Consider the following 24,549-nt stretch of genomic DNA (forward strand, 5'->3'; position numbering starts at 1 on the left):
GAGAAAAAAAAGGAAAACGGGAGAATAAATACATCCATGCATGTATATCTAATTTCCTAGGTTATCCTTTTATTTTATGAGGCTGGGAAGATCTAGTCAGTATGGGAAAGCCAAGTTTTAAGATGTCCACATGCAACTAAAAGTCAGTTTTAAAAGACTGGATTCTAGTTTTGCTTAGCTTGGCTCACTCTGTGGTTTACTCGGTAGTTTTGTCTGTTTAGTTAGAGAAAAGGGGGAAGGATATGGGTCTTCTTATCCACATTTGCACTCAGACGTTAGAAAAATTCTGCAAAGCTTAAAATCCAGAGCGGGTCACTGTGCTTAAACAACTAAAGAATGCCTATATTGATTGCAACTAAAGCTAGCGAGTATGTCTAGGCACTGGACAACTGAAGCAGATTTTGGCTAGACTGGCGGGCGCAAAACTCTTTGATGCCGTCAGGGGTCGCGTGAGAGAGCGTCAGAAAGCAGCCGCAGTTCCGGTTCAACCGGAAGTGCAAGAACCTGGCGGACAGAGGATGGCTGCGGCGACGGCAGTTCGTCAGTGTTACGGGTTGCGATTAGCTTCGCTCCAGTGGCTGCTCAGGTCCGGGAGCGGAAGGGGGAGGCTTGTGAGGGGAGGGCGGTAGGTTCATCCTGGGGTGAGATCCAGCATTGAAAGCCTGGGCGTAATTTCCTCTTAATCCTTACAGCCGAGCCCGGATGTAAGCACAGGATATCGTCGCACGCCAGGTTTTCTCAGGCCTCGAAGAAACGCGCATGCCTTGCAGGGCGGCACCGCCCACAGCAGCAAGTCCTGTGAGAAAGTTCAGGGTCGGAGCCGACGTAGGAGCTCTCACCAGCTGATAGGCCAGTGGCGCCCCCCCTAGCCGGCGCACAGGTTTCCATGGCAACTAACACCGTGTGGGCATGAGGGTGGGACCTAATTTTGAGGTCAGGAGAAGGAAAGATCTGATGATCTCTGGGAGGGGGACACCTTTCCCATCTCCCTCCCTATAAATGTTTCTGTCAGATCCCCCCCCCCCCCCCCCAATTACTTTTTTTTTTTTTTTTTAAACAATCTGGCTCAGTTTACAGCTGCATACATACAATTACTTTCACCAGGGTTGGTTTAAGACAATCTGCTCCTGAGCCGAGGGATAAGATGGTGCCCCAGACTCCTCCCCCGAGGTATGGCATGGATCAAATAAGTGAGAAGGCAAAGGAAGTGGGGGACCCTTTGGATTCTGTTCCTTTTGGTAATTTTAAATGATGGGGAAGAGGGGGAGAAGGGGGTCAGAGTTCCCAGAGTAATAATATTTCTAGGAATCTAGCAACCCAGATACACTCCCAGGAACCCTATCACCTGTCTCCCATGTTTCACCACCATCTACATCCTGGGGAAGTGGGAGATGTGGTGAGAGTATGCATGCATGACACCCTAAGTGATCTTTGCAGCCTTGTTCCTTCCTCCCCTCCAGACATTCCCACACTCAGTTAAAAATGTATGCATTAAATAGCAGAGCTTACATGAAAAGGACATCGAAGTACAGTCTTATGAGGTAAAAATCACTTAACAGTATGTATATTATATCTAGATGCACTGGTGAAGTATCAGCCAGAAACACTTCTAAAAAGATACTTGGAATCCTTTTGGCATTAGGTCTATTATAATGCCTGTTGGGTGTGGGCTTGACCCTAAGAAAACCATGAGTAAATTAAATTTCTTAGTGTAGAGTCAGATGAATCCATGTGGGTTATGCACCTCTACCAGCAGATGGAGATGGAGCAAACTGAAGTCACAATAATTACACTCCTGCAGTGACATCAGTCTGCCAGTATTCTCCATCTCCAGCAGATGGTGGACATGCATCTCCCTACTGGGGATTGCTTAAATTTAAATAAGGCAAATAAATTCGCCCTGCTCTCCTGCGATGATACTAAATGGTCCCTGCCCCAGTTGAGTATTCCTGAGGTGATTTCCGTGATCCCTCAGATGAGTGCCTTGGTCCGGTAGCTGGTTTTTCAGCTGGCGTGGACTTAGCTGTTTAAGCGGCTGAAAGGCAGTGGGTGCAGGCACCCGAGCATGGCGGTGACAGCAATGCCCTCTCCTGCCAGAGACAGTCGCTGTACTCAGCCAGGTAAGGCTGAGCTCAGGTAAGTTTAAAAATAAAATAAAATTCAGAGACAGGAGGTTTTTTTGGTATAGGGCTTCCTCCTTCTCCCGGTCTCTGTGCTCAGCATGCCATTCTGATGTTCATCCCGCTATGTGGGAGGTCGAGGGTCGTGGGCAGGCTCTATAGGCTAGACTCCACTCTGGCTTTTTGGCTGCACACCGAATGGTAGGCCTCAATGGCGTTTCGCACACTTACTATAGGCTGCCCTCTGCGTTTTGCACACTTACTATAGGCTGCCCTCTACAGGATTGTCAGTTTAGCGTTCTAACATCCTCCACTCTGCACAAAAACAATGATAGAGACTTGGCAGCCCTAACATAACACCTTCCATCCTGCCTCTTGTGCTACTATAATCCTATAATTCTTTTTTTGTCCAGTATCTCCCAACCCATCTTTTTTCCTCTCACCACACTCCCTGTCTCCTACCTGCTCTCCACAAAAATTCTCCCTTGCTACCTCTGCCTAGCACCAGTATCCCCAAACCCCATCCCTTTCTGCCTCTTTCACTACCTACCCATAATTTCTTCTGGCTTACTTCCACATACACCCTCCCCCTATGGTTTTCTTTCATGTCTCTACTGCCTTTCCCTTGTTCTTTTGAACCCTTTCTGTTCCTCCTCTCCTCAAACACTACTTCACATACAATCTTCCGTCTCACATAGCTTTCATCAACTTCTTTCCCAAACCTCTCACTCTTACCCACCCTAGCCCTGGTTCCCTCATGCGTGCTGCAGAACATGTTGCAGCAGGAATATAGGGCCTCCCCACGGTCTTTCCAACTGGCCCCCCCCCCCCCATTTCCAGCATTCTCCTATGATTCTGCCTAGTCAGGGAATAATGCAGGCAGAGGAACCTATGCAATTGGTGTGTTCAAAACTTTCTCAGGAAGATAAATAGAGGCGATGATAGCTCAGATTATGTCTGTATTGTGCACTCAAGGGCACTTTGCATCTCTTTGCCCTGAGAAGTTAGGAAATTCCCATACCTAGGGTTGGTTGGAGAGGTAGTCCTAAGACGTATATCCTCCTCACCACAGCTGCTGGTACCCATGTGTGGGTTTACAGAGAACTCCAAGATACGCACCAAAGCTTTCCTCTAATCTGGGGCAAGTGGAAACTTTATAGAGGAATTGCTGGTCCACCAATGTGGCATACCCACATTATGGTTAAAATTTATTTGCCGCCCTTATCCGGGGTAGCTGACAACAAAACATACACAGTAAAACATTTGTAAATAAACATAATAAAACAACATAAAATAAGCATCACTATCTACAGGATGATAACTAACAATAAAATTAACATCCAGTCAATCCTGTCTCATGACAACATGAATGTAGTCACCATCTCCTCTGTGTACAGGCACCCTCTCCCAGGCCGATCACAGAGGTGACCTTGCCATCACATTTCAGACAGGTCTTCTCCATAAGGAGACTCTTTCCTTCCATGTAATACCCAGGGCGGTCAATGCTGTAATCCTGAGATTACTTTGGCTCTAGATCCTGACTGGAGCTCCAGGAGATTCTATTTTCCCCTCTGCTATCAGGTGAATTCCAAATCCTGGGAGCACAGTGATCTTCTGGGCCTGAGGCAATGTTCAGTTTAACTCCTCCTTTATTGTATACAGCTTTGATATTAATTTGGATGTTGTGGTATATAAAGAATCTTAAAAGAAAGTCCCCTTCAGATAGCAGAACAGGAAGATCCCTCTGCTCCAGGCAGCAGGTAGATTGGAGCGTGGATAGGATGGAGAGGACTGAGGCAGAGAGCTACTGGCTCTTCTCTACTCTGTTACGCTGTGGTCTCTGCTCCAGCTCCTCCTCTCCTGTCCTCTGCAGTGCTACTCAGTTGTCATGGACACAGGAGGGCAAGAGCCACATCGTGCACAGGAAAGAGCCACATTCGGCTCCCAAACCACAGGTTGGCCAATCCTGCTATAGACCATATCAGCAATATTGATTGCCCTCTTTCCAATCAACTCAGCAACAAACACAAACCTCACAGACAACTACCAGCAAAACCATCCCAAAATTTTTGATCCATCACTTGTACAATTAGGGGGCAGAATCCAAAAATAGCCAGAAGCTTAGAATCAAATAACCATGGAAAGATGAGTCCTGAAAATAGTACAACAGGGCTACCACCTCAAATTTTGAATCAACACACACTGTTATACCATCTACTGACTCATCCCATCTTCCTCTCTTGAAACACGAGGAACAGAAACTCCTATATAAAATGCCATTCAAGAGATACTGTCTTGACTATGTAATTAGAAGTTTTATTCCCAATATTTACTAATTTCCAAAGACAGGAGCACTGATTCGGGTGTGGTTACACTCAACTCACAACTTGAAGACAATTCAAATACAATCAGGGAGAGTCACACACTTTTTTCTATACAAAATCACATTTATTAACCCATTACCTGAATCATATAAAATAAAACCACATGCATTCCCCACTCATACCATAAAATAGTCATACCGACTAAACTGCAAAAGTGTCACTTGCATATGAAATCACCTTTGATGTACATAAACAAAAATGTTTGAAAAATGACATGATCAAATAACCATCTATTGACCATCTATCACACATAGAAATCATTATAGGAATATACAGCAAAAAGTCACATAAATAACTGGATATCACAAAGTATCAGTTAAATCTTCATAAAGTTTGTTTTACACATATATCCACCCTCCTTTTTTTAAAAAACATTCTTATATACTTATCTCATCTGCCTGTTTCCAAGCCAGATCACATTCTAATGCATATAACCCACTTTTCATATTCCTTCTTCCTTTTCTACATTCTTGTATGATTCTTTTATGTGTCGGCCTGTTTCCATCACTCTTCACGTATTAATGCACGTAATCAACTTTCTGTTTCCCTTTATGCTCTGTTTTTCCTTATTCCCGACAAGGGACCCTCGTTTCGCCTATAAGGCTTCATCAGGTGAACCAACCATATCCAATGAATATTTTCACTACTACTCCATTACTTCACATGATGTTCAAATATGTGATTTTCATACACCATCTGTTACTTATACCGCACCTAACTGAAACCAGGGATGAATAACACTAAAGTGTGTTACAAAATAGATCATTGCATGTGTTCAACACTCGAGGTTATACTCTGCATTTAGAAGCTTGATACAAAATACAGGAGTCTGGGCCATCAATGAATAACATCTGCAAATCAATTTACTAGAACTCAGAGCAATGCTCTAGGTGCTTTCCAACCCATTCTGCAGGGTGAGAACATAATGATTCACACGGACAATCAAGTTGTCATGTTCTATATCAACAAAGAAGGGGGTAGGGATCTTGGATCCTCTGTCGAGAAGCCCTTCTCATTTGACAATGGGCAGAACAAAATGGGGCAATATTGCAGGCAACATATTTACCAGGCATAGCGAACAAGAGGCAGACAGTCTCAACAGGATATTCTGACCACATGAATGGCCCCTGTCACACAGCATGACCGATGGCCTGGTCAGACAGTGGGGATGACCATTAATCAACCTCTTTGCTACAGAACAGAACAGAAAGTTAAATCAATTCTGTTCCATCCGTCCAAGTACTCTACAAGACGTTCTGGACGCCTTCCTAATTTCATGGGGAATAAACCTTGTGTACATTTTTCCTCCCAATACTATTGAAGACGGTACAGAAATGAATGCTTGATCACACCAAGATGATCTTAATCACACTAGCTTGGTTGAGATAACCATGGTATGCCTATCTAGTACAGTTCTCCAACAGACCACTCATTGGTCTGAGACACAACCCAACACTTCAAGAAGAAGGCTCCTTATTACATTTCAATACTACCAGATCTGAATCTAACATCTTGGATTTTGAATGCTCTAACCTACCACAATGGTCTCTGTTGGAGCCCATACATGATATATTGCTTTCAGCATGAAAACCATCCACAAGGCACAATTCCTTTAAGTGAAAACATTACTCAAATTGATGTTCCTTACATAAACTGACCCCCTTCACTTCCAAACCTTGACACTTTTCTTATCTTCATTATTTCCCAATCGGGATTAGCATTATCTTCAGTATGAGTATTCCTTAGTACCATCACAGCTTATCATTTTCCAGAGAATGGGGCTCCAATTTCCATGCATCCTTTAGTATCCAGATTCATGAAGGGACTTCTGCATCTATACCTGCTGTGAAAAAATCACTGGTTCTGTGGGACATCAACATAGTTCTCACTTCACTAATGAAACTGCATCTCTGAAATTTCTGACGTGGAAGGTCCTCTTCTTGGCAGCAGTCATTTCCACTAGAAGAGTCAGTGAGCTGCAGGCTTTAGTACATTTTTTTTATAATAAAATAGTTTTCTGGACACATCCAAAGTTCATCCTAAAAATAGTGTCTGCTTTTCATGTAAACCAATCAGTTGTGGTTCCAATAATAAAGTTCTACCCAAAACCTCATGCACATGATGGTGAAAAGCTACTCCACACATTCGACTGCAAAAGAGTTCTAGGGTACTACAAACACAGAATGCAAGCACAGAAAGGTGTCCTAACTATTTATTTCTTATGATCCCAATAGATTGGGCACAGCTATAACAAAACAAACATTGTCAAATTGGGTAATTTGTTGCATTTAACATTGTTAAACAGCATCTGGACTCGAGCTCCCAAATCCAGTAAAAGCTCATCAAGTACGAGCAGCAGCTTCCTCTATAGCACATCTCAAGAAGTGCCCATAGAAGACATTTGTAAAACAGCAGCATGGTAATCAGTGTACACCTTCACATCTTACTACTGCCTAGATGCCTTAGCAGATGCAGACAGTGTAGTAGGATAAGCAGTCTTTCACCAGTCAGTTTCCAAATGGTTTGTTCTCCACGGTGGAGTCTGGGTTGCTATATCTATAATGCCTGCAACTCTCAGCTTGGAACTCCCCACAGAGTATGGTTAATTCAGCCTTTCTTATTGATGGAAAAAAAGCAAGTTTGCTTACCATAAACGGTGTTTTCCATAGGTAGCAGGATGAATTATCTCGCTCTCCTTCCTAGATAGCAGACTTATCTATTCTGTAAGCTTTAACACAGGAGATCCTGAAGCATCATCCCTGAGGGAACTCCTGCACATGCTCAGTTAAACTCAAAGCTCTACTAGCTTGGAGAGAGAGTTCTGTTCAGTGCTGCCGGAAGACATCACAGAGCATGGCTAATTTATCCTGTTACCTATGGAAAACACCATTTATGGTAAGCAAACTTGCTTTTCCATCTTTTCTTCTCTTTCCCCCTCTCCACTCCATTCTGCACCATTCTCTCACCCCTCTTATTCAGTCACCCTCTTAAACTTTGCTTTTATTCACTCTTGTCTCCTTCCAATTCCTCCCCTCCCTTCCTCAGCTGTGTCTAGCCAGGTCTTTTTTTAACTGGCGGGGCCTGGTCTCCCCACCAGTGGCTGTTCTCCAGAGTGGGCCCCAGCACTCTTCTTTCACTGGCAGCTCCTGGTCTTTCTGCCAGCAACTGTTCTCTGAGGCAGCCCCCACTATTCTTTCACTAGCGGGGCCAAACCTCCTTGCCAGTTCTGTTCCATGTGACAGTGCCAAGTGGGACGCACTCTTTCTGCTGATGAGAGGTGGGAACCCTACTGGCATGTCAATAAATGGGCCGTGTAACTCACTTCCTGCCAAGGGACTCTTGTTGGGCAGGGAAATGAGGCGATCATTGCAGGGGTGTTTTTTTTTTTTGGGGGGGGGGGATGGACTTGCTGCCACTTCAGAATTTTGCCACCTAAGGTGACTACCTCATTATGGAGCCGCCCCTGCTTACACCCCTCCAATACAGCTATAAATATATCGACACTGTCCCACTCATACAACTATATAGCCAGCTACTGACCCACACTCTCATACTACATATACAGCTACCAATATAACCAGAGCCCCTGGTTTCCTGCAGCAGATTTTTCAAGATTCTGCAGCAAGAGTTAATTCAATTCTGTGGCAGATTTTTCGAAGTGTGGAAAATTTGCATAAAAATTCACATCTGATTATTAAAAAAATTAGTCAAAAATCATTTTGTTTTAAAAGTGGTTTTAATTGCCTTAATGTCAGTAGTTTAAAATACCCATCCTTAATTTTCTTTGATATGTGCTTTTTAAAACTTAAATCCGGTTCAATTATTATACCTAGATCACATATTTTGTCCGATGGCATGATTTTGGAGTTATCATTTAATACTAATGGAGGTAGTGTGTCAGATGATTGTTTTCTCTATAAAAGTAGCATTTCTGTTTTATTTATGTTTAAAACAAGTTTCATCTGTCTTAAAAGTTGACAAATTATTGTTAGGTACATTGCGATTAATTTATATGCTTTTTCATATGGTATGTCATCAGCATACACATAGTGGTTAAGGCCAAGTCCGGCTAGCAGGTGGGCAGAGTGGTAACATATAGATGTTAAAAAGAGTCGCTGACAGTGCTGATCCTTGTGGGACTCCACAAGGTCTGGTGTATTATTTTCAGTGTTGCCTTTTGTTAGGTAAGGTGGTTACTGTTTGAGTGCTGGAAGTTGGTGCTGTTCTGGTATGGGAGGTTTAATATTTATGCAATTTCTGTTCAGAAAGAGTACTTTCCTTGTGTCATTCGTAACAATAAAAGTAATACTGGGCCTTTTTTTTTTTAATGTTTGTGGCATGGATTATAATGAGCAGTGTGTCACACATGTGAGCGTTGTCCGTCAGGAGTGCCATGGTGGGAAAAAGGTTGAGAACCACTGGCCTAGATAGTTCAGGTCTTTGCATGGTAGATTCCTTCCAGTAATAGCACATAGAAAATTATAGATAGACTTCACAACTTGATAGTACAATATCACATTTCTCAGCATATGGACAGGTGGATCCAGTGGGTTATGCACCTCTACCAGCAGATGGAGATGGAGCAATGCTGACATCACGGTATATATACTCCTGCACCAACATCATCCCGTCTGTTATGAATCCTGCCCGACGTGGCTGGATGCCGCTGAAGTCGGGCCTTCACCGCGGCCGGAGCCGTGGACTTTGTTTCCTCTGGCGGCCCGGAGGCCGCCGCTCTTGCTCTTTTCACCGCGGCCAGAGCCGCGGACTTCTTTGCCATCTTCACGGCTGGAGCCGCTGCCGACATTGTTTCCATCTTCGCGGCTGGAGGCCGCAAACCCCAAGCTGGCTTGGCGGCTGGAGCCACCCTCGGGGCCTCCTGCAGCGGCAGGAGCCGCTGCCGTCATCGGGGCCTGCTTCTAGGCCCAGCCCTGCTTCTTCCACGCTGACGTCGGTGCAGGACCGCTGTCCACGGTCCTGCACAGCTTCCTGCCTCTAGGCGCGCGGCCGCGCCTCGCTGCAAGATTTAAAGGGCGCACGGCTGGATATGCCCTGGGCCCCACCTATTGTTTTCTGTATCAGTCCTATAAAGGGCTGCTCCTGCATTTCGTCTTTGCCTTGCATTGGAGTTACTTCACTCCTGGAGGTTCCGGCCTTCCAGCTCTCCGTCAGGTCCTTTGTGTTTCCTCGTTGGAGTTCCTTGTCTCATCTGCTTCTTGTACCATGTCTTCGTTGCCTGAGGTCCTCGTCCAGGTCTTCTGATGTCTCATCGTCCGATGTCTCGCTTCCTGATGTTCCAGGTTCCTTGATGTCCTTCTTCTGTGCTCTTGAGCCTTCTGTTCTGCCGACTCTTTGGATCTCCTGGTGACGCGTCTTCGTCTTTGGAGTTGCCTGCAGTGGACTTGTGTCCTGCGCTCCTGAGCCTTCCTGTCCTGCCAGCCCTTGTGGTTCTCCGGATGACACCGGCTCCGTCATCGAAGTCCCGCCTCGGCTGGATTCCTTCCTGCGCTTGTCCCGCTCTCCGCGTGGTCCGTGACTAGCCTCCTCGGGCTGTGTAGGGTGCGCAGTGGGACAGGGTGGTCCGCGACCAGCCCATTGGGTCCTCCCGTGAAGGTGGGCTGAGTAGGGCGCCCTGAGAGACAGTGCCAATGTCTACCTTCCCAGCTTCTTGTCTTGCCTGTGATGCCGTCGCATCAGTCCTTCGTCTGTGATGCCGTCGCATCAGCCCTCGTCTGTGATGTCTTCGCCTTAGTCCTTGTCTAAAGTTTTCGTGTCAAGGCCTCCGTCTGCCCTCATCCTCAGGCCGGCCTGCTGCTCCATGCCGATTCTAAGCGTCAGGTCCGAAAGGGCTTGGAACGGTCGGAAGACTGTTCACCTTCCAACATCATCTTGTTGGCTCGGGAGCATACAGGCCTGGCGGAGGGTAAGACCTTGTCTCCACCACACTGGGACACGCCGCCAACCCTCGGTTCGGTCCTGGATCCGTCTGGGGTCGGGCCGAGGCCCAAGGACACATGAAAAACCCTTCTGTAACAGAATGCAAGGCCATGTGTCCGGCGAACGTGTTCTGGCGATGGATCCGCCTTGTTCCTGGAGTTTGTCTTCAGAGTCTTGTTTGTGTTCCTGGACTTGTATTGGGACCTAAAACATTTTTTTTCAGGATTTTTGTTATGACCTGCTGGAGGCGCCAGCTGTCTGGATTTTACGACCCGCAGGAGGCGCCTGCATCCAGACTTTTTGTCACGTTTGCCAGCTTGGGGTTTTACGACCAGCAGGAGGCGCCTGCACCCCAACTGGTTTGCTGGTTCCGGTTCCCTTCCCCAGGTCTTCAGTGTCCCGGAGACTGAATCTCTACCTCCCCTTCTGAGATACAAAAGGCTGTCCAGGCATGGCAGAATAAGCCCATGTTGCTTATAGACTCTGGCATGAATTTTTCACCTCCTCCTTTCTCCAGCTCTAAAAACTGAGTCCTCTTCCCATGTCACGCAGCAGCTCCTATTATAACCCACATTGTCATCGCTGTTGGGAACAGTCCTGTATGCTATGCCTGCTGTTGTCCTGCTACTGGAAATGTAGCAGAATCAACAGTATTTGAACAAGTGGACCAGTGGAGTGCCTGTACAAATAAAGAGCCCGATGTAATAAGGTGCACTGGGCTTCAGGCATGGTTGTACTTGCAAGTGTGCCCATGTTTTTGGTGCGCAGATTTTACTCCCAATGCAGCAGAGTTTTGTGCTTAAAAAATGGGTACATAAAACCTGTGCTAAACTGTGCACACAAATTCCCACGCCTCCATTTAAATCGCATGTAAATAAAGGCTTTAGCTATTCCTCCCCAATGCAGAGAGGCGGGCAGGCTTAACACATGGTTTCTTAACACTGGAACAGTAACTCCTGGTCAGAAGTGGAATAAAGATACTTGGGCTACTGTTAATCTATGGAGCTGAACCTGGAATGTGTGGTGTAGGGCTCTTGTACTTAGAATTTAATGCACATAAAACACAATGGGGTTAGATTTTTAATCCTACGCGCGCGGGATACATTTGTGTGCGCTACCTGGCACGCATAAATGTACACTCGATTTTATAACATGCGTGTGCTGCCATGTGCATGTTATAAAATCTGGGGTCAGCGTGCGCAAGGTGCACACTTGTGCACCTTGCGCGCGCCGAGCCCTAGGAGAGCCCCGATGGTTTTCCCCGTTCCCTCCAAGGCCGCTCTGATTTCGGAGCGGCCTTGGAGGGAACTTTTCTTTCGCTCCCCCCCACCTTCCCCTCCCTTCCCATAACTAACCCACTCCCTAGCCCTACCTAAATCCCCCCCTACCTTATTTTATTTTTTACGCCTGCCTTTTACAGGCGTATCTTGCGTGCGCCGGCCGGCTGCCAGCGCGTCAACCTCCGACACAGCCGCTGTGCCGGAGGCCTCGGTCACACCCCTGGACTGCCCCCGGATCGGCACCACGCCCACGCCCCCTTCCCTCCCCTTTTTCAAAGCCCCGGAACATACGTGCGACCTGGGGCTTGCGCGCGCAGGGGCAGGTTTTCAAGGTTACGCGTGTAAGTTACGTGCGTAACCCTTTGAAAATCTACCCCACTTTGTGCACAAATCATGCTTTCTACTCATAGAGCATGTTTTATGCACAGAAAAAACAAATGCGTCCTCACCGGAGAGTTGCCAGTTATTGATTCCCCCATCCTATCCTGGATTTTTCCTAATATGGAAGATATTTTTGTGTTGCAGAAAGGCTCCTACAGGGAGGGCTGTGCTTGGAGTGGAAGCCTCTGTCAGCAGTGCCTGCTCTGTGCCCTGCCGTACCTATCGGGCAGCAGTTTGTACAGAACTGAAGAGACCATTGATTATTAAGGATGTGTCGTCTATGGATTTGAAGCCCAGCCAGGTACAGTAAGAGTAATAATCAGAAATCCAGTCAGTTGCCTAAAACGTAGCATCAGATAAGTAAGATACACATGTGGAGACAGGGGAGGAGAGGGTGCTGTAACAATTGACTACAACCCGGCCTATTATGCAATAAATCAGGGTTTTTCAGATCAAACACCTTCAACAGGTCTGGTTTCAGGGTAACATGAAACTGTTTCTTAGACCAAATGCATGCAAATATATCTTATGGCCATGAATGATGGATATCCTAAAAATCAGACCTCTTGGAGGTTCTCAGACTGTAAATGAAAACCATTGGTGCGTTGCTAGCGAAGGGTTGAAAGGGTGCGTCCCTTCTTGAACCCTGGTGGACTTGGAGATCTGACTTTGTTGGTGGGTTGCTGCATTGGAAACTTGGTTAGACTGTAGGACCCAGTACATAAGAACATAAGAAATTGCCATACTGGGTCAGACCAAGGGTCCATCAAGTCCAGCATCCTGTTTCCAACTGTGATCAATCCAGCCTCAAGAACCTGGCAAGTACCCAAACACTAAGTAGATCCCATGCTGCTGATGCCAGTAATAGCAGTGGCTATTCGCTAAGTCAACTTGATTAATAGCAGTTAATGGACTTCTCTAAGAACTTATCCAAACCTTTTTTAAATCCAGCTACACTAACTGCACTAACCACAACCACAACAATTTCCAGAGCTTAATTGAGCGCTGAGTGAAAAATATTTTCTCCGATTAGTTTTAAATGCGCTACTTGCTAACTTCATGGAATGGAGTCCTTCTATTATCTGAAAGAGTAAATAACTGATTCACATTTACCCATTCTAGACCTCTCATGATTTTAAAGACCTCTATCATATTGCCCCTCAGCCGTTTCTTCTCCAAGCTGAACAGCCTTAACCTCTAGCTTTTCCTCATAGGGGAGGTGTTCCATCCCCTTTATCATTTTGGTCACCATTCTTTGTAGAAATTAATGATTGCACTTAGGCCAATAGCCTCAAGTGGATTATGCACCTCTGCCAGCAGTTGGAAATGGAGTAAGAAGCTGACGTCATGGATATATAGTCCTGCCCCGACATCAGCCTGCCAGTATTCTTCGTCTCCAGCAGATGGTGAACATGCATTTCCCTATGGGGGATTGCCTGTAAAAAGAAAAATAGTATAGTTTCAGGAGCAGACAAGCATCTGAATAGCACTGCTTGCCTCCTGAGGTGATACCATTGGGTTCCTCCCTCAGCTGTGTTGTGCCTACCACTTGTGGGATAGGTCCGCGAGTGGTTCACTCACCCCCCATTGCTATGCTGCCCCTGCCAAGTCTGTGCCATGCTGTCTTTTGCAGCCCAAGCCGCTTTCATTGCTGCCCTATCTCCAAGACGGGAGAGATGCCACCGGCTCCTGTTGCTGGCTGGCCACTGCCTCCTCCATCCATGTGGCGGGGGAATGCCACCGTCACTGACCTTCTTTATGTCCCGGAACGCCAACTTCCTCCCTGCTGTTGGTGTTTTCCTAGGCACGCATATGCGCCTCTGTTTGCATGGCCCTTCCTGATGATGTCATACCTGCAGCCTTATAAAAGGCTGCAGGTATGACTTCGCAAGGAGTTGCTTGCTCTTGAAGTTCCTGTTCCAGCTTCTCGCTGATGGAGTTTCTCCTGATCCAGTCCTCATTTCTTCAAGGCCTTCATGTTCTTTGTTCTTTGTGGGAGCTCCTCCATGTTCTTCGTTCCATGTTCCTGGTCTCTCAACAGTCCCTTTGTCTTCCATTCTTGATGTCAAGTTCCTAATGTGCCATTCCTGGTCTCTAAGCTTCGTCTTCCTAGGTTTCTCTCTTGTCCAATCCTCTGAGCGTGCCAGTGTCATGGTCCATGACCAGCCCACGGTGGGTTGTGTAGGTTGCTTCGTGGCACAAGGCCTGCCTGCTTTGCTGGTCAAGTCTACATAAGTCCCTTGTTTTTAAATGCTGGGGTCCTGTCCCTGTTTCTGAGTCCTTGAATCCAGTTCCTGGTCTGTGGAGCTCCTTGCCCAACTTCTGTCCATATCCAAGTCTCAAGCCTAATGTCTGTGCTACCTTCGGCATGGACCGCAACCAGTCCTCGGGTTGTGTAGGGCACGTAGCAGCGCAGGATTCTCCCAGAGTCTTTGTCATGTTTCCAGTGCCAAGTCTTCGTCATGTTCCAAGTCCAGAGTCTGCTCATATTCGGCGTGGTCCGCGACCAGCCCATGGGCTATGTATGGTGCACTGCGGCGCAGGGCTCTATCTGAATCTGAACCTGAGCCTGAATGAACCTGAGTCTGAGTCTGAATCCTGAACTTGAATCTGAGTCTTCGTCTAAGTTCCAAGTCTTCAGTGCCTTCTAAGTTCTTGTCTCCAGAGTCATCTTTTGTCCTCAACCTCCATCTACCCTGACACACAAGCCTTTCCCAAGCAGTGGGTCTAAAAGGGCTTTCGAGTGGCCGGAGGGCTACCCCAGAAACCAGCATTGCGTTTCTGGGTCTCACTCTTGTGCATGCAGGTTCAGCAGAGTCTCCAAGAGTTGCAAGTCTCCAAGTGCTTCTAAGCTTCTGTCCAGCCCGTGCCAGGAGTTGCTCGCCCTCTCACGGCATGTACCTTGAAACCTTGCCCTGGGGTTGTGCCGAGGCCCAAGGGGGTCATGCTTTCCTGATGATCAGGCCTCGTGCCTTCTCGCAACACTGAGCCTTGAGTTTGGTAGCCTTTTTCTGGGGTGAACTTTAAAAAAAAAAAAGAAAGTAGTGGTTGTAGGCCAAGAGAGGCTCTTACTTCCTGCCATAGCCATGGTGGGTTTCTGCATTGGAAACTTGGTTAGACTGTAGGACCCAGTATATTTATATTTCATAGAAATTAATGATTGTATTAGCTCTGATATTTGTTATTGCTATTTCTGGATTTTCAATGTAACAGTATTTTATATGTGCTTTAGTGAATTTATATATTTTATATAAATTGCTGATTGGATTTTTTGTAAGCTGCTTTGGACAGTCTTTTAGACTAGAAATGCAGGATAGAAATCTAATAGATAGATAGATTGGGACTTTTTCCTTCAGTAAGCAGGCTGAATTAGTCATGCTGTCTGGGTGACATCATCTGATGGTGCATCACGCGGAGCTCTCTCTCTAAGTAATCAGAGCTTTGCTCTGCTGTGCCTGTGTGTCAATTCCCACGCGAATGCGCGTCCAATTACTCCTCAGTCTATTTTTTTCCTTTCTTCACACGGATGTGCTGAAGTTCTTCTCTTCAATTTTTTTTCTCCTCAGAGAAATTTTTTTCGTATAAGCGATCCCCAAAAAAGCTCTTTTCAGCGCTGAAAACATGTCTAGAAAACTGGGCTTTAAATACTGTCAGTGCAGATACTGTTGCACTGGAGGTGGACACTTGGGCCGAGGTGGGGTTGACGCAACCCGTAGGTAGGGACCTACGGGTCCTCACCATCGGCAGGCAGAGTGGGCTAATGTACGTTGTCGTCAATGGGGGGATCAAGGTCAGCCCAGAGACAGCAGTAGAGAGATGGTACAGTCTGGTACTGGAAGAGGTAATATCCCAGAAACTCGGGCGCCAAAGGAACAAAGTCAGACAGGGGGCGCCTGAGCAAGAGCAGGCTGAAGCCTGAATAGGCCAAGTCCATGACGTAGGCTGAAGATGCGTCGTAGAGCAAGCTGGAGTCAGGGCTGGCCGCAGTCTGGAAGCATGGCAAGCAAGGCTGAAGTTTGATCACGGAGAAGTCAAACGTAGTCAGACAAGGCAGAGGTCTGGGCTGGAGAGAGGCAACAGAATAGTCAGGCGATGCAGAGGTCTGGAGAGAAGCAACGGAGTAGTCAGGCGATGCAGAGGTCTGGGTCTGGAGAGAGGCAACGGAGTAGTCAGGCGATGCAGAGGTCTGGGTCTGGAGAGAGGTAACGGAGTAGTCAGGCAAGGCAGAGGTCCAGGCTTGGAGAGAGTCAACGGCGTGGTCAGGCAAAGCAGAGATCCGGGCTTGGAGAGAGTCTACAACGTAGTCAGGCAAAGCAGAGTCAAAGTTCGTGAATGCAATCCGAGGAAGGGTGAAGAGCAGGAACGTAGGAGCAAAGGAATCAGGAACCAGGATCAACGAGGAACAGGAACAGAAGAACGAGACAAATCTCTTAGAAGGCAACGAGTACTCGACCAGCGAGGAGACCTGTTGCAAAGGCAAAGCTAAGGAGCGGAGCCTGTGCTTAAGTACCAGTGCTCCGCTGACATCATCATCCGGGGCCACGGCTCGGTTCCTGCTGTGGACCCTACTTAAGATTCAGTGATGCGTACACGCGTGCCTAGGGAGGGGCGCAGCACTGAGTAGCAGTGTCTCTCCGCGGGCCACGCGGAGAGGTCTGGCATGGACCAGTAGTGGTGGTAGCTGGACTGGGGACACCAGGGTCTGTAGCTGAGCCGGAGGCACCAGGGGTGGCCCGAGGACAGAGCCGGCAGCCTACTGCTGCCAGAGACGAGGGGCCAGGCGCTGATGTTACTGAAGAGAGGTGAGGGGGCCGTGGCGCGGGTCTTCCGCGGACGGCATGCGTAACAGATACATTATGTCTGTCACTGACGATCATAGCTATTGCTATCTCTGTTTGGGCCTGGACCACGACCAGGCCTCATGCTGTGACTGTGGTCGCGTTTTCTCCCAGAGCACAGCATCAAAGAGCAATGAAGGTCATTGCACTTCGAGACAGGGGTGAACGATCGGTGTAGGGTAGCTATGTTCCATTGCCCAGGCACTCGATGCATTCCTCGCCAGGTCCAAATGAACACCGACAGGACCAGAGTATAAGAGCAGCATCAGTAGAACTGTCATCCAAAGCTTCTAGGCCTAAGGTTAAGATGTCAGGCCATGTTCAGTCCTCTATGCTGGCTAGGGTAAGTGAGGCCTTGGGGTCCCTGGTTGCTAAAGCATTAAAGAACCCCGCTCCAAGAGCGATCAAAGCACAAGTTGTGTCACTGATGCATGACGCGCCTAAGCACGCTGATGGGAAACACATGACGCAAGAAGAAGAAAACCTTCACACGGCGCATCAACACACAGTGCTCACAAAATGAAGCAGAGCATGAGTCGCATTGAACCGATGCAGCCTAAATCCTGCATTGAAGCAGTGTATGGTAGCACTGATACAACGCAACAACGTGACACATATTGCTCCAATGCTCCAAAGACGGGTTCTGCATCAAAGTAGAAGCATTTGATGCAGAAAGGCACTACGATGCATGCTGCATCTTGGATAAGAGGCATTCTCAGTTGGCTTCTTCCAAGCGACCTCTAGAGTCCAACTTGCAGATCATAGCTCAAACCCCCTCTCAGAAAAGGAGTAGGGAGGATCTGGCAGTACCAACTTATCAGTTCATGGATCCAATTCTGGACACCTTATCGGCCATAGTTATTCCTGTACAGACCTTACTCTGTAAGTTCGACTTCTTCATCCCCACGAGAGGATGAAGGGGTTTATGCTGTTTCGGCTCCTTCCAGACAAAAGCATTCTGTCTGTCATGGGGACCTGTCTCCGGAGGTCAGGGGGACGGTGCCAGATCACCATCGCTGTCCACCCAGTACTCAGCCAGTTTCACCAGCTACAGTAAGTCGTGGAAGGTCTCCACCAGGGTCTATTACAAGCTGATCCAGTCTGGCTGCTCAGCAAATTGTGATGATTATTATAAAAAACCTCTTTTCAACTTTGCATCCTCAGGTACCACCGCCTGAATTATCACGTTTCAATGTTGTATTTTATCGCCGGGAAGATCAGGGGAGTCCCTATCTTATGCCCATTTCACAGCTATGGAAGGAACTGTCACCATCCTGGCGTGACCCATCACATTGAAACTATTCGTCCCGACTCTCCATCTTCGGACCACCGAGGGGACCAGTTTCTAGTTTCCTTCCCTTCTAGCTCTACAGGCATCCTGTTGGACCCTCCAGAGGAACTGCTGGAACCTTCTTCCCCTCCGGAAGATCCTTCATACTCCTGTTTTGTGAAAAAGTTGTGAGGTCTGCTAAACGTGGAAGTCAAGAAGATTCCCGATTCTCGCTCAAAGGTTTTCAGAATATTAAAAATCCTGGACATGCCAGCTGAGCCTTTAGCCTTGCCTTCCCATGCTATTCTGGATGCTCTCCTGTCAAAGTCATGGGAATCTCCATTCTCCAACCTCCCCGTATCAAGAAAGCTGATTTAAAGTTCTGTCTCCAAAGATCCTTGACTTATGGGATGGTGAATTTGGTCGTGGAATTCATGCTAAAGAAGGCAAAGAAGTTAAAGCTGCACTCTAGTGCTCCCCTGGGCAAAGATCACAAGATCCTGGATGACTTCGGGGAAAAAAGTCTTCCAGAGTACAATGTTGATGTCTAGGATTCAGCATCATCAATTTTAAATGGTGCAATATTTGTATGAATTTATGCAGCTCCTGAAGCCTTTCATCCGCATGGAGACAAGAGAGCAAATATCTCCACAGCCTCTTTTCGACCCTGAAGAAGGAATACGTCACCAGCTCAAGGCTTCTTCCCAGACATCAGCATATTTGATTGCGGTGCGCTGCATGGCCTGGCTGCATGTTGGCAGCATAAGGAAAGATGTTTTTGAGTGACTATCAGATTTGCCTTATTTGGGGGACAATTTATTTGGAAACAGGCTGAGGGAGACTGTCTCCCAGATTAAGGAGCAGAATGTGGCAGCTCAGTCACTATCAACATTACTGGACATTCTGGGAATGTCTAAATGATTTTATTCACAATACCGAAAGTACTACCAGAGGAAACCTTATAATCAGTTTTCCCCTTATCGCACACAATCTTACCAGCAGCTGCAGGAGCAATCACAGTTAGCACAGCCTAGGAGTCATCCATGTGATTACAGGCAGTAGAAGCTGACGCAGCCATCTGTGGATAAGCCTGCTCAGTCTTTTTGAACAAGGAACAGCACAGCCCATCCCTCCAGTTGGGGGCAGGTTACACCACTTTTACTTGTAGTGGGAGAAAATAACTTCTGACCAATGGGTGCTCAGGATTATCCATCAAAGGTATTGTCTGAATTTCAGAAGCTATTCCAAATTCCCTCACCTTGCCACTTTTCCACAGGATCTATTGCAAACCCATGCGTTACAGCAGGAGATCAGAAGTTATTACTGCAGAATGCTATCAGTCAAGTACCGACTCAGAACATCAGTACCAGTTTTTTTCCCGGTACTTTTTCAAAGCATTTGGGGGGTCTGCGTCCCATCTTGGACCTCAGCAAACATCTTCAAAGAGAGAAATTCAAAATGACTTCCCTGAAGTCAATTCTACCTTTCATCCAGCCAAACGATTGGATGTGCTCGCTGGACATAAAGGGCGCTTACACTCACATTCCAATCCACCCCTCCCATTGGCGGTACCTCTGCTTCCAAACAAACTCGACACATTACCAATTCAGAGTACTTCCTTTTGGTCTCTCATCTGCCCCCAGAGTTTTCACAAAATGCCTTGTGGTGGCTATGGCTCATGTATGTCGTCAGGAGATTCAGATTTTTCCTTACCTAGATGACTGGCTTCTAGTTTCCCCCAGCCTGTTATCTCTTCAAATGGATCTGCAGAAAACTATAAAGTGCCTGGAAACCTTGGGGTTTCTGATCAGTTATGAGAAGTCGGTTCTCAAACCTTCTCAAGTCCTACAGTTCATAGGAGCCAGGATAGTCTCCATTCAAATGAGAGCTTTCTTACTGGAAGACGAGATCCAAAAAATGTCATCTGAGACTTTCTTTGCTCTATATGTCACCAGAGTTGGCACATCAGATATTGACCATACTGGGTCATATGGCAGCAGCTCCCACACTTGTCTAAATATGAAAAGACTACACTGGGGACTCAAGAGCCAATGATCGCAGTACCTTCAGCTGCTGGCGTCCAGATTGTCCATAACAAGAGCCATGAAGAGGGACATAGCATGGTGGCTAGTACTGGATGTCTTGACAGAAGGGGTGGCTCTTCGAGCCCCTCATCATCAGTTGATTTTAACTACCAATGCATCACCCCAAGGATGGGGAGCACATCTGCTCCAATACAAGACGCAAGGTTTGTGGTCACAGGAAGAGACTGCCCTCCAAATCAACTTATTGGATGTCAGAGTCAAAAAGAATGCTCTTGTCACTTCCATCCACCTGCTTCGTGGCAAGTTAGTAATGGTTCATACGGACAATCAGGTTGTTTTATTATACATAAAGAAGCAAGAAGGGTCCGGTTCATGGATGCTGTGCAGGGAAGCACTCCTGATTTGGGAGTTAGCCATCTATCAGTCAATTTCACTTCAAGCAACCTATCTTCTGGATCTGGCAAATGTGTTGGTGGACCAACTAAGCAGATTGTTTCATCCACACGAGTGGTCCCTGAATCAGACAGTAGTCGACAATCTCTTCCTCAAGTGAGGCCTGCCGTGGATGGACCTATTCATGACAGAGCACAAAAAGAAATTGCAGAAGTTTTGTTCCATCCTACCCAGTCGACACATGGATGCTCCAGATGCTTTCCTGATCTTGTGGGCAACCAGACTCTTGTATGCCTTTCTGCCAATTCCTCTTATTTCTCGCACAATTCAAAAGTTGATTCAAGACAGAACCCAAATGATTCTCATAGCCCCTGCACGGCCAAGACAGCCTTGATATGCTTATCTAGTTCAGTATTCAATACGGAGCCCAAGGCCTCTGGGTCATGAGCCATACCTTATGACTCAGGAAGGGGGGGGGGGGGTGTGTGTCACTTTTTCACCTTCTGCAGTGTTCCCTTCACCTAACACCATGGATGTTGAAAGCAACATTCTGAGGAATCTGGCCTTACCTGTCCCAATCCCGGACATTCTCATAGCATCTAGAAAGCCATCAACTCATCACAACTATGCGTTCAAATGGAAACAGTACATGGGGTGGTGTGCCCTTAACTCTGTTGACCCCCTTTTAAATCTTCACTGAAAGAATTACTTACCTACCTGCACCATTTGTCCAGAACGAGATTAGCAATGTCCTCTGTCAGAGTACATTTCAGTGCGATTTCAGCTTACCATGATAGGAATGCAGACTCTTCCATTGTGGTGCACCCTCTCAAATATTGTTTTATGAGGGACCTTCTCCATCGCGATCCTCCTCTTCGGAAGCCACCTGTCCCATGGGACATAAACATGGTTTTGTCAGCTTTAATGAAGGATCCATTTGAAGCAATACAATCTGTTCCATTAAAGTTTCTAATCTGGAAAGGCTTTTTCTAGTAGCTGTCACGTCAGCAAGATAAGTGAGTGAGCTGCAAGCCTTGGTTCATTTCTCACCCTATCTACAATTTTTTCATAATAAGGTGGTTCTTCCAATGCATCCGAAATTTCTGCCCAAAATTGTGTCGGCTTTTCATATCAAGAAAAACAAATAGAGAAGTAGGTGAACCACACAAATAACTACAAACACAACAAGAATGGTACACAAAAAATAAATAATAAAACAAAATAATAAATACTTAAAATGTATGATAAGATATTACAAATTTAATATCAATAAAGGCATATTTACAATAAAATCAAACATAAAATAAGCATAATGATGGATCCAATATACCCAATATGGCCTTATTTCAACAAAATGTCTGCTTCAGGGTTGAATATATATTTGATTGTTCTTATTCCCTCCTAGCTAAGAGGAGAAGAGGCTGACTACTGCAGAAAGTCCACTGTGAGCTGTGATTTCTGTTTGCAAATAAGTTTGCAAATAAGTAAGGAAGAATTTTCAATTTTCCAATTCTGGTGCCTTGGAATTTTTACAGCTGTTTTTAGGTTTGTGACTTTTAAGCTCATTTATGGTCCAGTGGTCAGTCTCTTCTACTCTTAGCTAGGCCGCGGCTCCGACCTCGGAGCAAAGGAGACTCCAGGGCGGCCTCCGGGCCGCATGGGCAGCAACAGACCGCAGCACCAGCCGCGCCGAAGGCCCGACAGCGGCGTCCTGCCACGTCGGGTGAAGAAACCGGCATAGTGAGTGAGTCTGCTCGCGGGGGAGACCCGCGGGCAGCAAAGTTCACAACAAGATCCAAATGCCCTGGGAGTAGCAATGACCAAAAGGTCTCTGTCCAATTGGATCTCCAGTTGCATTCAGCACTGCTACCTTTCATCACAGCCTGCCTTGACCGGCTCGATTAAGGCACACCAAGTGAGGGCCACAGCCTCCTCTGTTGTACACCTTCACAATGTTCCTATCGAAGAGATTTGCAGGGCAGCCACATGGTTCTCAGTGCACACAATCACTTCCCGTTATTGCCTGGATCAGCTTGCTGCTTCGGACACTGCAGTGGGATAAGCAGTCTTGAGTAATATACTTAATAAAAGGACTGTCTACGGGGGAGATGGTACCCAGTACAATTTACAACCCTGAGCTTGGGGCTCCCCAGTACAATTTACAACCCTGAGCTTGGGGCTCCCCAGACAGCATGGCTAATTCAGCCTGCTTATCCACAGAAAAAAAACCTTTGCTTACCATAAATGGTGTTTTCCATAGATAGCAGGATGAATTAGCCATGTGAACTCGCCTACCTCTGTGGACAGCTCTTTTACCTTACAGCCTGGACAGTGCTTACTAGGAGTAATTGACCACACGTTCTGCCACGCAGGTGCAACAGAGCAAAGCTCTGATTACTTGGAGAGAGAGCTCCATTTGATGTCCCGTCGGATGACATCACCGAGACAGCATGGCTAATTCATCCTGCTATCTACAGAAAACACCATTTACGGTAAGCAAACTTGCTTTTTCCCCTGTTGGGTGAGAGAGGGACATGGTGTGCCTTCTGTACAAGGAACTCATGGGGTCCAGAAGGAAAAAAGACAAAAGGAGGATCTCATAAAGAGAGGGTTAGAATGAGAGATTCATGTTTTGATTTGTTACTTGCCTAAGATGGTAGGTAAGCGGGCTATATGCTATGGTGGGAGCAGCAAGTGAGCAGAGGTTTCCAGACTAACGTGCCTTGTTCTCTTGCTGCAGGTCAGGGTTGCTGTCCAATACTGTGGGATGAACTTTGCTGATATCTTGGCCTGTGAAGGCAGGTACCAGGAAAAGAAGAGACCTCCTTTCACTCCTGGTAAATATGAATCTTTAAAACAATGCACAGAAAGACAGGAGATGCACATCCTTTATTAAAGAGATGATCTTTGCAACATGTCTTTGGAAGCTATTTCACCTCACGTGGCCCAGATTTTAAGAAACAGGTGATCTGACAGTTGTATCTTGCCTTGCCCACATCACAAAACTATGAAGGACAATGGGATGATCCTGGCTGAGAGTGAAGGGAAAGCTGGAACGTTTTGTGTTGTGGTGCAACTTTAGAACAAACGACACCAGTGCAGTTTGTCCTGTGGAAAAAAATACTTCTTTATACAGTGTCATCATAAACACCTTCAAATATGAACTGATCTTCTGTTTAACAAATGTGATTTGAAAATACATGAGCATGTCAAAGTTTATTTCAATAGCTCTGTTGTGCCTCTCTGTTACTTGGATGGGGGACTGCTGGACTCTCGGTTATGTGCTGACCCAAATCAGGGTCAAATTTTCAAACATCAGCAGCATCCTGCAAAAACTGGGCACCCTCGGGTTCTCATGTGTCTACTCATTTAAAGCCTGTCCTCTTGTAGGACTCTTCTGAAAACATTCTCAAGGAATGAAATTCAGAATACATCACTCAGTGACTGCCACAGCTTTTTAGCTAAGAAGCTCTGCTCTCTGGCAGTGATGAGTGAACCCTACAATATTCAGTAATCAGCTGCTATTGTTAACTGGTTTTATGCTAGTATCGAACATGTGAATTATTGATTCCTCAGCATTCGGGCAGGTCAATCCCCACAAGTGGGTTATGCGCCTCTGCCAGCAGATGGAGACGGAGCAAAAGCTGACGTCACAGCCATATACTTCCACCCCAACATCAGTCCACCAGTATTCTCTGTCTCCAGCAGATTGTGGACATGCATTTTCCTTTGGGGGATTGTCTATGAGTAAAAAAAAAAAGAAGAAAAGTTGGAAAGGAGATATTGGAAAGACAAGAAGTCTGTATAGCACCACTTGCCTCCTGAGGTGATACCTCAGTAGGATGCCATCAGTCCGGTATCCTTGAGTCATGTGGGCCTAAATTCAAAGTAGTGGTTGCAG

General features: G+C 46.6%; 1 protein-coding gene across 5 annotated transcripts in view; it reads left to right on the top strand.

Annotated features, from left to right (window-relative positions):
* The first annotated feature begins 457 nt into the window (after positions 1 to 457).
* The window catches only part of LOC115100297 (quinone oxidoreductase-like protein 2), a 72,891-nt gene continuing 48,799 nt past the window's right edge, over positions 458 to 24,549 (top strand). Inside the window, exons 1-3 of one of the 5 annotated variants that reach the window (XM_029618688.1) lie at positions 458 to 586; positions 12,247 to 12,403; positions 23,389 to 23,485. In XM_029618688.1, the coding sequence (XP_029474548.1) occupies positions 519 to 586; positions 12,247 to 12,403; positions 23,389 to 23,485 (322 nt within the window). In that variant the 5' untranslated portion in view covers positions 458 to 518. The other 4 variants (XM_029618692.1, XM_029618690.1, XM_029618689.1 and 1 more) reach the window with 4 other exon arrangements.

The sequence above is a fragment of the Rhinatrema bivittatum genome, chromosome 10 (genome assembly GCF_901001135.1).
Source record: "Rhinatrema bivittatum chromosome 10, aRhiBiv1.1, whole genome shotgun sequence".
Taxonomy (NCBI): Eukaryota; Metazoa; Chordata; class Amphibia; order Gymnophiona; family Rhinatrematidae; genus Rhinatrema; species Rhinatrema bivittatum.